Genomic DNA, 13,981 nt, shown 5'->3' on the forward strand with positions numbered 1-13,981 from the left:
ATTGGGTGATAGCTGGACCTGGGTTCAAATCCTGGCTTTACCACTCAATCCTTTGTGACTTTGGTCGAAGAAGTATATTTAGGATTTAATTTTCCTTCAATTTAAAATATGGTGTTTGAACAAATAGCCTCAAAGATCCCTTCTAGTTCTAAAGCTGTAATCCCAAGTCTTTTCTTCAATCATATTCTATCTCTCATTTCTTCAGGGTTTTTTTTTCTCCCTTTTATTGAGAGGAGTGTTAGTTAGCTTCCTTTTAAAACTATGTTATTACGTCCACTATTGGCCTGGATTGTTTTGAGCGAATGTCATTATTTATTTGTTTGAATAAACATTTAAATATATATTTATTGAGTGTCTATAAGGATCATAATACTATGTTAGGCATTACAAAGGACACAAGGAACAAAATATGTGATTCCTACCCTCAAGGACCTTACAGTATAACTAGAGAAACAAGATATTCATATATAAAGAAATCACATGTCTTAATTGATTAATCTAGTAGCTTTCCCCCCCTCTAATCTTGGTACTTTTTGATCTTTTTGCTGCCTTTGATTCTGTTGGTTACCTTCTTTTTCTCAAAACTCCTTTCTCTCTAGGGCAGGGGTCCCCCAACTTTTTACACCGGGAGCCAGTTCACTGTCCCTCAGACCATTGGAGGGCTGGACTATAAAATAAACAATGAACACATTTTATACGCCATCTGGGATAGCAGAGGCTATGATGGGCCTGTCACATCTTGTACAGGCCCATCACCATCACCACCACCACCACCACCACTATACCAGGCAGTCCCCCAGATCACAGCTCACCATGCTGAAGTCTTCCAATGTGCAGCCACATAATCCTTTGCATGACGCCTCGTTCTCATTCAGTTACTCTCAGAACAAGGTACCACGCAAAGGATTATGTCACCGGAAGTAGTACTGTACATGGGCAACACTGCACTTTGTGGCACTGCCACATACAGTACTCTCCTCACCGACCATCAATGAAAGAGGTGCCCCTTCCGGAAGTGCGGTGGGGGCCGGATAAATGAGGGCCTGCAGGGCATAGTTTGGAGACCCCTGCTATATATAGGCTTTCATGATACATATCTGTCCTCATTCTCTTCCTACCTATCTGACTGCTCCATCTCAGTTTCCTTTGCAGAATCTTCACTAACTTCAGGGGTCCTGCAGGGCTCTCTCGTGTGCCTTCTCTTCTCTCTTTATACTATTTCATTTGGTCATATCATTTACTATGGATTCAATCATCATTTCTACACTAATTTTTCTTATATTGACTTTTCCAGTCCTAGCCTTTCTGCTGACCTTTAGACTCCTCTCTCCCGCTGCCTTTTAGACATCTCTAACTGGATGTCCAATAAAAATCTCAGACTCAAAATGTCCAAAACTAAACTCATTGTTTCCCCCTAAACACTTACCCCATTTCTGCCTTCCCTAAGTTGTTAAAAGTAACATCCTCCCAGTCCCTTAGGCTTACCATCTAGGTCAGGCGATGTCACCTTTGCAATATCTCTCAAACAGGGTCCTTTCACACTCTTCTGACATGGACCTCATCACCTCGTGCCTAGATGACTGCATATCCTGTTGAGGGCTCCTGGCCTCAAGTATCTCTCCTTTCTAAACAATCCTCCATTCATCCAAGTGATTTTCTTAAATAACAAGTCCAACTATGTCAACCTTCTGTTCAGTAAACTCCAGTGACTTCTTGTTGCCTATAGGGCCAAATTTAAAATTACTTGATGATCAAAGTCCTTCATAATCTAGCTTCTTCCTACTTTATACTTTCTTATGCTTGACTCATCACCATGTATTCTTTGACCAGTGACACTGGATTCTGGGTTGTTCCATGAACAAGACACTCTCATTTCTGAGCATTTTCTCTGGTTGTGCCCCCAAGCCTGGAATTCTCTTCCTTTTTATCTTTGCATACTGGTTTCCTTTAAGTTCCAATTAAAATCCCACCTTTTATAGGAAACTTTTCCCAATCACTTTCAATTCTAGTGCCTTCTTTCTTTTAATTACTTCTTGTATTCTGTATATAGCTTGTTGTTACAAATTTGTTCACTTGCTTGTTTTCCTCCTCCCCCCAATAGATTATAATCTGCCTGAGGACAGGGGTTATCTTTTGTCTCTTTGTTTGACCAGTGCTTAACACAATGCCTGGCACAGAATGAATACTTAATAAACATATTGGCTGAGTCACTGGCTTTATAGACAAGGCATCCTTCTCATCAAAGGCCAGTTCTATAATGAACACAAATAGAAAATAAAAGCCATTTTCCCAAATCAATAGGAAAACAAAAATCAGAAAAAGAATATGTAAGAAAATATGTACCAGACAATATGCAGAATGATTGAACTTTCCTCTTGGGAGCTAAAGAGAATAATCAATAAGGAGAGTCTCAGATCTTAACCGAAGGGGAAATTTCCCAAAGTCTCTAGTGTAGTGAGCTAGGATATGGACATTATTAAGATAGCCAACTCTTCTCTTGTGAGCTTCTTCCCAGCTTCTTTCTTTCCCTTTGGGAATTGGAATGAAGTTGTAATGGCCATCTTCTCTCTAAAAGCTGAAAGCTGGAATAGCCCCAGAATTTCCATCTCTCCCTTTTCAACAACTCTACCCACCTTCATGCTGATAAAGGACATTGAATAATCTCCACCAATGAGAAGAGGGTCACAAAGAGCACTGTAATTGGCTCTTTACCAAGGGTTCTCTCAGTTTGGCTGGAGTCAATATATTTATGTAGGAGATTAGTGGGAGATAAGAATACAAAGGTGAATTAAAACCAGGTAGTAGAAGTACTTGAATATTAGTGGGCAATAAAAGCCTTTGGAAGTATTGCACAAAAGAGTGATGCTTTAGGGGAATGTTGGTACCCAGACTAGAAGCAGTGAGGTCACTGCCATATATTTAAGGCATGAGTTCATAAGAGCTTTTATGGAGGGGTTGTATCAGAAATAGAATGGAAAGAACAATTCTGAGAAATCATGAAGGACAAAACTTGATAACTTACTGAACCTAAGTGATGTGAAAGAGGGTAGAGTCAAAGATTATACAAAGATTTTGGGTGAAGTAGAGAAAATGCTCTCTGTTTTTAAGGAGATCAGTAGGATTCTCTAAGTAGGACACACTCTCCAGTGACATAAGCATAGAAGCTCAGCCAACAGTGATGCAGGACATGCCCAGATGGAGATTAAGGCCAGTGTGAAACATTCTAGTGATCAGCTGCTGGCCAGTGTACAGGGCAAGCCTAGTCTTCTGCTAGCTCGGCTCACCCTTCCTGATTAATGATCTAGAAGGCTTCTAGATGATTAAGTCTGAATAATCTATAACTCTAATAGCCTCCTTGGTCTTGATTCTGGTCTACCCTGTGTAGACTTTTGAGTATTTAATTTCCTGTGGTCTAGAAAGTTGAAAATTAGTATAATCCATGTCAGATTAAGAAACAATATTGGACAGTATTTGTGGAATATTTCTGTGTAAGTCAATAATAACAGTAATAATATTAATAATCAGATCTATTATAATATGTAATAATTAAAAATTATAACTTACATCTTAAAACTTTTACTTAGTTATAAAAAGCAGTTATATCCCTCTGGGCAACAGTCCATAGAATAATTAATATAAGATATAGTAGGAAAGCAACTCTTCCTGGTATACTTTCCCTCTGAAGCCCATTGAAAACTATAAAAAGAATAAAATAATAATAATTGACATATAGAGCTTTATGGTTTAAAAAGTACATATTTCATCACATCTGGTCCTAAAAGCAACCCCTTGAGGAAGGCAGTATTATTATTCCCATTTTACAGATGAGGAAACTATTTGGGATTTGTTTGAGTTCACATAGTGATGGTAGGATGTGAGATTAGAACCCAGACATTCCTTACATCAAATCTACCACTCTAACCATTATACTGAAGAATATTTGCTCCTACATAATATATATATATGTACAAATATAGAGAGATATAGATATATGGAATATTTTGCAAAGTGATTTAACTGGTTTCAAAAGGTTTTCATAGCCATTGTATTATTGTGCCTTTCTAATAACCCAGTGAGGAAGGTAGGATGGATGTCAGTCTTCTCATGTCTTACTTCACAGATAAAGATACCTGGAGGGATTTCCCAAAGAGGTCATATAATCAATCAGAGTTTCTAAGCTATAAAGTCAATGGATGAAACTGGCATGTCCATATATGGGAATACAATAAGAATAGCCTAAAAGACATTGACAGAGTGAGGAACAGTGCTGGGATATTCTTGAAGAACAAACTCAGATTTACCTGGGTTTCTCAGTGTTTGTTCAGGTGTGAGGGAAGAGCCAGGTGAGCTTTACCAGCAGGGTTGTGCATGAATCTGAAAGCAGTAATCACTGATCAACAGATCCTCTTGAGACAATTTCCAGCATTCTGGGTACTTTCTACTTGTGCTTTCTCCCATTTCCATGTCCTGTTAGACATCTTTCTCTCTCTTTCACCACCATAAAAACCAAACAAGTTCAGTTCTTGCCAAAGCAAGCTATATTCTGGCCCATGCAGTTGGTAGTCTTGTCTCTGGCAGGTGTTGCTCTTCCATTTTTTCTAGCAGGCCAAGAATCCATCCTAATCCTTTCCTTCATGGGGGTAATCTATGCATTCTCCCCTCTAGCCTTGTATTTTATAGGATACTGGAGGAGAGCTGAGCCAAACCCACTGTGACACAGTATCAGTAGCCCAGCCTTACCTTCGTTTGGAAGGCTCATCTAAACTTATAGTTTAGGATTGAGTGAGTTCAGTTGGTCCTCTTTCAGGTCCTCTTTATGTTTTCTTAATTGCCATAGGCAAGGATGCACTTTGCAAAGTATGGTCCTTCAGAAAATGACAGCATTCTTTCATCCAGAGTTCTTCAACTCCAAAGGCTAGCTCTGTTTTTCATCTAGAGAAAATTACTTCTGAATTCCTCTGAGCTTCTCATTTCCCTCTCTCCTTCCATGCACCCCATTGTGAATCAGTCGGATCCTCTCAAGCATGCAATTCAATTACTTTTATTGTGAAGTTGAGCCATGATTGTCCTTAATGGTCAGAAAATTATCCAGCATCTAAAAAACAAAATGCACAATTAAAAACCCAGCCACATAGGAGTGTTCCCTCTGATTTGTTTCTGATTGTAGAGAAGTATTTCTTATGTGGACTATGTTTTCAGGCATTTGACATTTCACATTTGCTCTCTGAATTTTTTACAAATGGAAGCTTATTCTTTGAACCAGGAATATTCCAATTCATTCTGAGCCTGAAATACTAATTTAATGTGTTCCTTAAGGAAGCAAAAGTTTTTCATCTTGGTTATGAGAACTCTCAGTTATCAGGGGACAATAGAGAGCAATATTTTGATTTGGTTCCTAGCTTAATGTGGATCCCTTTGTTTCCCTATCATAAAGAGGATGGAAGAAATATGAAATAACTTTTCAGGCTTTTTGTGTTGGTGTTAAAAATGTCTAGTGAAAGTCCTGCTTAGTAGAGAGCTAGCCTTGGAGACAGGAGGTCCTGGGTTCAAATTTGACCTCAGAAACGTCCTAGCTGTGTGATCTTGGGCAAGTCACTTAACCTCAATTGTCTAGCCCTTACCTCTGTTTGGAACAGATACTTAGTATTGATTCTAAGACATAGATAAGACATAAGATATATATGTATATAGATGTATATATACACATCTTTTTTACTACTATGTCTTTAAACAAATTATATCTTTAACTATAATTATAATAGATATGCATGTAATATAGAATATATATAAAGACAGAGTAATAAAAAAGAGTTCTGGAATTGGTGTTAGGGATATTTGATTTCCACTTCCATCTCTGACACTTAGTAGATATGTGACTTTGAACAAGCCAGTCTGTCTACTTTGTGCCAAGTACTGTGATAAACTCTGGAGATGGAATGAAATGTAAAAGACAATTCTGGCTTTCAAGGAGTTTACAGTCTAATGGAGGACACAAACAAACAATTATGTACAAACTATATATATGTATGATAATTATATATATGATATTTGTATAGCTATATAATAAATTGGAGATAATCTATAGAGATAAGGCACTAGAATTAGGTGCCTACTATATGCCAGAGACTGTGTTACATTCGGGGGTTACAAAGAAAGGCAAAAAAAATGGCCCCTAGACTTAAGAAATTCATCAGATCTAATCTCTGATGTCCTTGCATTGATCTAGTTAATAAGTCAGAGTCCATTTGAAATCCTGCTCCCTAGGCTGATGACATCACAGCCCTTAAAATATTTGTTACTTATGAAAATGATGTCGCAACTATGAAAGTATTCAAGGAATGCTTGTTGATAATAATCTTTTAACTAGCAATCTGGGGGATTTTCCATAGGCTTCACATGGAAATTATTATATTATGTGGTGGGGTTGCTTTGGGTAATCGGGGAATGGGGAGTCATAGAACTTTATGGACCAATAATTATCCTGAAGGAGCATCAAAGATTTTGCAATGTGCTGCAATTGAATATGTGATGGGAGGAGCCGCATCCTCCTACACTTTAGGAGAGCCGGAAGCCTCTGTGAGCAATGCCTGATGAGGTGGACAAACAATCTAAGGCATGCACCTGTTCATATGGTGGTGAATAAAGCCAAGGAATTAGAAAGGGGAAAGAGTAAGCCAGGAATTGAAGCCATCTTTTTTTTTTTTAGAGGATTAGTTTTGGGTGTCTGTCACTCCAATGAAAGGTACAGATAACATGTAACCTCTGCTGCCTCTAGGAAGCAAGCAAATATTTATTTATTATTTACATAAAAGCCCTTACCATGTGTCTTAGAATTGATACTGTGCACTGGTTCCAAAGCAAAAGAACAGTAAGGGCTAGGCAATGGGAGTTGTGACTTGCCCAGGGTCACACAGCTTGGAAGTATCTGAGGCCACATTTGAACCCAAGATCTCCCATCTCTAAGTCTGGCTCTGGTGAAGGAGAGTAATATATAAAAAGTATATAAAAGATAGATTGGAGTGAGTTTATGAAGGACTTCAAATGCTCTATGGAGGAGAATATAGTGTATCACTTTAGGGGAATGATGATCACTACCCTTGCTGTGGCCAATGAAACTATAGAACAAAGTTTGCTGTGGGAAAAAAAATATAAAAAGTGTTTCTGCGAATCTATTCACCAATAATCACTTTTTAGGGAGGTTCAGTCCCTATGTGAAAAGAGGCTTGAATCTGGAAGATAAGAGATTTGCATTATGTTTTGTTTTTATCATTGCTTTACCTCTAATGATTAAATTTTCAGCCCCTTTAGACCTGACTTATTTTTCATCTCTATTACCAGGGACCTATAAGATAATAAATGTAAAGCTTTTATAAACTTCAAAGGGCTATCTTTAAATGCTAGTTATTTGTTTATTTTTTAATTATGAGTAATAATTAATTAGGAGTAATTTATGGACTTGAATTGACTTGCTTTAATTCTAATGACAATTACCATTTTCCATCTTATTCTGTTTTCTTTAAAAATAAAAAGGAGCCAGTTATAACTTAACTACTGACTCCCAATAGATGTCACAATATCATAAATTTAGAACTAGGGGGGCAACTGGGTGGCTCAGTGGATTGAGAGCCAGGTCCAGAGATAGGAGCTCCTGGATCCAAAACTGGCCTCTGATATTTCCTAGCTCTGTGACCCTGGGCAAGTCTCCCATTGCCTAGCCCTTACCACTCTTCTGCCTTAGAACCAATACACAGTATTGATTCTAAGATGTAAGGTAAGCTTTGCGAGTCATCCAGTAGACTACCTGAGGGTCCGGGCTTGCTCCATCTAGATGTGACAATCCAGTCAAGTAATGGAGATGAGAGGCACTGTGTGCTCAGGCCTACATACATAGGCATCACACAGTGTTCTGCCATAGCACAAAGGTTCATTTATTTTATATATAGGCTGATGATTACATACTTTTTTTTGGCACACAATCAATTTTCTACATACACATTTCCATGAAACTTAACAAGGCGAGTAGCTTAAGGAGATAGTCAGTGAAATATTGTTGTTATAGATGAATGACATAAACAGGGTGATCTAGAGGTTAGTTCTCCCTGACCTAGGAGAATCATTGTTACTTTTGGTTAACTTTCACAATCAATCACAATTACTTGGGAGATGGGTAGCAAAACATTTTGTAGCTAGGTATAAGTTTAGAGGGTAATTTAATGACAGACCAGATTTGGAGTTTTCCTCAATTTACAGGTTCTACTTTTCTTGTGTTACTTTAAAGCACCTGGCAATGTTGCTTGGTTTCTGTCCATAATCAGAATTCAGTGGAGTGTGTCTTGAAGGTGATTGATGTTCTTGGCTTGCCTGACTTGTAATAGGAATGAATGTAGCTCTGTGTTTAAGGAAGGAGGGGGGAGTAATGATCTTTGGGCTTTAATTCTGTAAATGTAATCTTTTAGGGTAATAACCTAGGGGGACTAAAGTGGGATGGATGGATATATATATATATATATATATATCCTATAAGTATTTGCTCTCATTTTATTTCTCCTGTATTGGGGAGAGAATAATAATCATAACAAGTTCATTAATTAGGGAAGTTGGAGAGAGAAAAGTCACAGAAAGGGATTAGCAGGGGGCTTTTGTTCTTGGGGGGCTGCTTTGCAGTTTTCTGGCTTCCCACTGTGGCTATGTCAGCCAATGGGGGTCTGTTGGCTCCCTGCAGGTAAGGGTTTAAAAAAATACATTTAAAACTAGGAGAAACTTTGAAGTTCTTCTGGTCTAAATCTCTTCTTGTCCAAAACTAATTTTACAGATGAAAAAAACTAAAATCTATAGTAGGGAAAGCAAGGTGGATCAGTGGTTTGAGAACCAGGATAAGATGTCCTGGGTTCAAATTTTCCCTCAAACATTTCTTAGCTGAGTGATCCTGGACCAGTCACTTAACCCCCATTCCCTAACTCTTACAGTTTTTCTGCTTTAGAACCAATACAGAATGTTGATTCTAAAATGGAAGGAGAGGGTTTTACCCCTCCCCCCAAAAGAAACTAAACCCAGAGTAACTTGCCAGAGGCAGGTAATAAGTAGCAATGGTGAGATTTGAACCCATATCCTTTGACATTAGATTGCAAAAAGTTGTATGCAATTTACTGTTTTGCAAATTAATTCCTGCTAGGACCCTGCCACCAATTCCCTATCCGCTAGGATTGTTTGAATATTTTTTTTCCTTGACCTCATCAATTGTAGGACATCCTCTGAGTAATTTCAGAGACCTTTATTTAAAAAATGTCTATTTTCTCTTCTCTGTAGTATGACTCCAACAGCCTCCAATCTTCTCTAAGACCTTTGCTAGATAAATTTAGAAGTAAGTCATAGGTGTGGGGACATATCAGAATCTTCAGATCTCTTGAGCTCTTCTGTGCCCCCCCCTTTCTATTTGCAGAGTTAGTGGTAACATAGAAGTGAAACCAGAGTAGGTATGAAAGCAGAAAGATGATATATAAGGTTCTTTGAGTTCTGTGGAACAAAGGCACCTAGAAGTAAATTTATCATCATCAGCATTTTCATTATTATTTTTGGAGTCACCCAAAGGGCAGATTTTTTTTTTCAGGGAAAATAACTCCTTTTTGTTCTTACATGTCAAGGTGAATAGGACTAGACACAAGAGGTATGTGACCTGGAGTAGCTCCTCCATCTTGTGTTTTTAAAGGCTTGCCCCATGCTGACCTGCCACCACCCTGGTCCATTCTCTTAGCTCTTACCTTGGCTCCCCCGCCCTGGGCCAGCCTGCCTAGCCAGGAAGCCAAAAGTGTAAACAAGGTGACAAGACTCAGTGTGATCTCTGTCTTGGTGCTAGCTTGAAAACAGAAGAATAAGGAGATGAGAGGCTGTACAAGAACGGCTAGACACATGTGGAGGAGAAAACAGGTAGTAATTTTGAGATTTGGTGGATGAATAAAAAAGGACTTACTTTATCTAATCAATTTTCCTTTAGAATTATGTACTGACTAGAGTACTTAAGTAGAGAAGGCTTTAGGAATTAGATGCCAAAAGTATTTTTGTTTCTATTATTTAGCATAAAATAAGTGGAGATATTTTGCTTTAACAGGATCATGTTCTAAACTTGACACTTAATTTAGGTCTTGATTATCTTGGAGATTATTTTTTTTTGTCTTTCCTCTCTTCATTTCCCTTAGGTCAGTAGTGATTCACTGGAAACATGGGTTCATTACACATTTCATGTCCACATATTTCATGTATCTTGGAGTGGGAATTGTTTGGAGCCCATAATAACTTGCTATTTCTTCATCTTAATGATTACGATGTCTTGGGCCAAGGCACATCCTGTTGTTTTTCCTTTCTTTATCCATAAGGAAAGTTTCTGACTCCACTAAGAGAGGAATTATTTTGGACTTGGGTTAATTCTGGTGTAGAGCCTTATGTTTTCATATACCTCAAGGCATTCTTAATAAATTTTATAAATTCATAATCAATTAACACTTTTCCCCTGAACTCATATTTTATGAGTAAGTCAGTGATAGTTTATTCCTATTACATATATCAAAAATAAATTGGAAAAAGGAAAGATCATTGGAACTGGTATTAATAGGACCTGGGATCTGGGACTCTGACCCTTTTTGAGCTATTTTACCTTGAACAAATCACTTAACTTCACTGAAACTAAAAAGTGGGATACTTTAGCTATCTCAAAGGATTGTGGTGAGGCAAGTCTATTATAAGGTTCATAAACCTTAAAATGATTTTTAAGTATTATTGCCAATAATAATTATACTTATCCTTCAATATTTCAGTTATTTTGCTATCCTTGAGAGTGATAAGAATAATTCAAGTAACTTTATTGTGAATAATTGTGAATAAGGGCATTAAGAGTAATTACAAATATACACTTTTTTTTGGAGGCAGGTCATTAATGCATCTGGACACAGTTTGGGGTTTGGAGTTAGGAAGGATTGAATTCAAATCTAGCCTTGGACACTTACTAGCAGTGTTACCTTAGAGAACCAATTATTCTCTGTTTGCCTCAGCTTATTCAATTGTAAATCCTATTTCCCAGGATTTATGTTGGGATCAGGTGACATAATATTTGTAAAGTGCTTAGTACAGTGCCTGACACATAGTAGGTACTTGGTAAATGTTTGTTTCCTTCCTGATCTAATATGGTAGCATAGAAAGAACATGTGGCTGGAAGGCAGGAACCTCTGATTTCATTCATTCTGTTACTAAATAGCTGTGTCATTGTGGACACATTATTCTACTTTTTTTGAACCTCATCTCCTTTGCTCAATGAAAGTTCTTGGACTAGATGATCTCTAAGGTTCCTTCCAGCTGAAATATTCTGTAATATTCTCATCTTTATCATTAATATCATTAATATTTTCCTCATTACCAGAGATCATATTTAATTAAAACTTACATGTAATTTGTGATAATTTGTTTGACTTAACATTCTTAATTGCCTTAATTGCTCTTCCTATAGAAGTGCACATAATCTGCTTGTTCAGAGTATTACCATGTCATTTGCATTGTTTTATGCATAATACTTTGGTGAAACACTAGACTATAAGCATGGCAGATGACGCTTATGTGGTACAGGCTAATATGTTGGTCTCTCCATTCTTTGTTGAAGGTACACATAGGCATACTCAACCTAACATTGTTAATTGGTGCCACAAAAAATGACTATAGCTGAAAATATATTGCAGGGGGTAATTAGTTCCATAGCAACATTACTATAAATGGAAGACACCTGTCTGGGCAGACAAAAGTCAGACTATAAAAATCAGTCTTTTTAGAGACCTCCAATTATAATAGAGCTAGGCTGAGAAAGCTGAATAGTTGTCAGATCTAAGATGTGGAAGCCATGCATGAAGTTTTCAGAGGGACCCTTGGGGTTTGCTAATAGGCAAAGGAATTAATGAGGAGGTGGTGCTGACTTATAGGGCAAGACAGAAAAATTCAAGTAACCTCTTCGAAGTGAGATAGAAAAAGAAACTCTCCTATTCAGTAATATAGAATAGTTCTTGCCCTATGATTGGTGTTTGATTATTGCCTGTCTTTGTACCTACCACAGTGCCTAGCACATAGTAGGACCTTAAGAAATGCTTGGTGGTTGGTTATTTGATAGAAAATCGGACTCAGAGGAGAAGGAGAGGAGAGTAGGGAATGTTAATTGGAACTGCTCTAGAGACTACCTACCAAATCCATGATTTCAGCCTTATTAATTGCTGGTGTATTTAAAGGTGCCTAGGGTTTTCTTGCCTTAAGTGTAAGTGGCTCTGGGTTCCTTTGGCTGTCTCAATGCAAAACTACACAGCCTCTACCAGAGGTTGCCCTGTTTACATAGAGCCAACTTATTGGGAGTTACATGTGAGGTTTCATTTTTATGAGCCAGACAAAAATGGAGACCCAGTGGGTGGCAGCTCTAGCAAAAGGAAATCTTATACTCTTCTTATGTGAGGGAGAGTGTCCCCTAAATTAACTATATACCATCAAAAAACTCTGTTTTTAGTTCAACTGAAAACTTATGGTTTTTCCTCTATTCCTTGAAATCCCAGGCTAAGCTTTACATCAGGAAGTTCTTTAACTTTTAATGGAAAGCATACCAGAGTTGACAACTCTCAGATGAGCATGGAGACTGTTTTTCAAATAAACAAACCAAACATTAAAACAACAACAACAAAAAAGATCTTCCACATTGTCCACTGCTAGAGTTGAGGGTTTAGGAGCCAATCACATTTCCATGCCCTTCAAGAAATTCTGCCACAAAATACAACAAGGTGGTGGAAAGTCACTTGTGAGCATCAAGTCTTTAAAAACTTTGAGATTTGTTTCCTATACTTTTTCCTTCCAATTTCAGAAGCAGCTTGGTAAAGAACTAAACTTGAATCTTCATTTCATGGCTTTCATGATATAGGATGGGATGTAGAATATTCCAGCTCAAATGGGGTGACTTAGTATTGTCTGGTAAAGAGGTCTTTAAGGGATTTGCCTCAATAAAGAGATGGGTGTTTTTGAATGAGCGTGTTAGTTACATGTAATTCTAAAGTCCCCAGACAGTTGGAAAGTCTTTCTGTTAATGATGTTTGTGTGTAGTTTCATTTGTGCCTTGAAACCTCACCTTTTTCTTTCACCATCAGATCTGGCTCACTTGTACCCTTCCCACCTTCTCATTGCTACCACCTCAGGGGTCTGTGTTATAAGCCAGGATTCAGATTGGGCAGCTTGCTCAGTGGATAGACACCAAGTTTGGATACAGTGGATTTTACAGCGGATAGAGCATCTCTTGGATTCACTCCACCTAGTGCCATTGTGAGCCAGGAAAGTGTGAAACAAATGTGGGGCAATTTGAGTTAATTTTACAACCAATAATGGGCCATTTGGACCAAGAGCACAGAAGACTGGTTCTTTGGATTGAGACCTTACAATCTCCTCAGGAATATTATTACAGGACACGTCACTTTTTTGGAGACTTCTTAGGAGGTCACCAGGTACATTTTTAGTAAATTAATTGTTTATTAGAACCATCAGATGCCACCTAGTACATCTGATTTGAATATTTCTCTTGGAATAACACCTGGTGCCTTGTCATCTAGCTTTGGCTCCAAGTGTGGATGCAGGTATTTCCCTTTTTCTTGTGCAAAGACCCCATAACAGCACACAACATTTCTTTAGGTATTGAGTTTAGGTATTGTATACATGTGTGGGAGGTGGCAACCCAGGTTTATGTTGAGCAATGTTTTGTAACTACTGTTTTTAACTATGCTCTCTGAGTAAAAGCCTTTACTAAAAACAAATTGTATCTCCGAGATGATTGTTAGTGGGAAGCATAACATTGAGAATTCATTAGGTACAGTGTAAGAAATGAGGATCCATAAGGTATCCCTAAAGCCTGAATTAATGGTTGCCCTCTGGAGACCAAATGAACAAGTGCAAGTACAATTGCAGAAGCAACCCGGATGTCATG

The 13,981-nt window shown here is 37.9% G+C and overlaps 1 protein-coding gene across 9 annotated transcripts in view; it reads left to right on the forward strand.

Moving 5' to 3' along the window:
• RAPGEF4 (Rap guanine nucleotide exchange factor 4) overlaps nt 1–13,981 on the forward strand; it is a 407,942-nt gene that overhangs the window by 138,518 nt on the left and 255,443 nt on the right. Inside the window, exon 1 of one of the 9 annotated variants that reach the window (XM_056794005.1) lies at nt 8,561–9,924. The exons of 7 other annotated variants lie outside the window; for them this stretch is intronic. In XM_056794005.1, coding sequence (XP_056649983.1) covers nt 9,877–9,924 — 48 coding nt within the window. In that variant the 5' untranslated portion in view covers nt 8,561–9,876. Of the gene's footprint in view, nt 1–8,560; nt 9,925–13,981 lie in introns of those variants that run through there. One more of the 9 variants, XM_056794006.1, reaches the window with a different exon arrangement.

Source organism: Monodelphis domestica, chromosome 4 (assembly GCF_027887165.1).
Source record: "Monodelphis domestica isolate mMonDom1 chromosome 4, mMonDom1.pri, whole genome shotgun sequence".
NCBI classification, from domain to species: Eukaryota; Metazoa; Chordata; class Mammalia; order Didelphimorphia; family Didelphidae; genus Monodelphis; species Monodelphis domestica.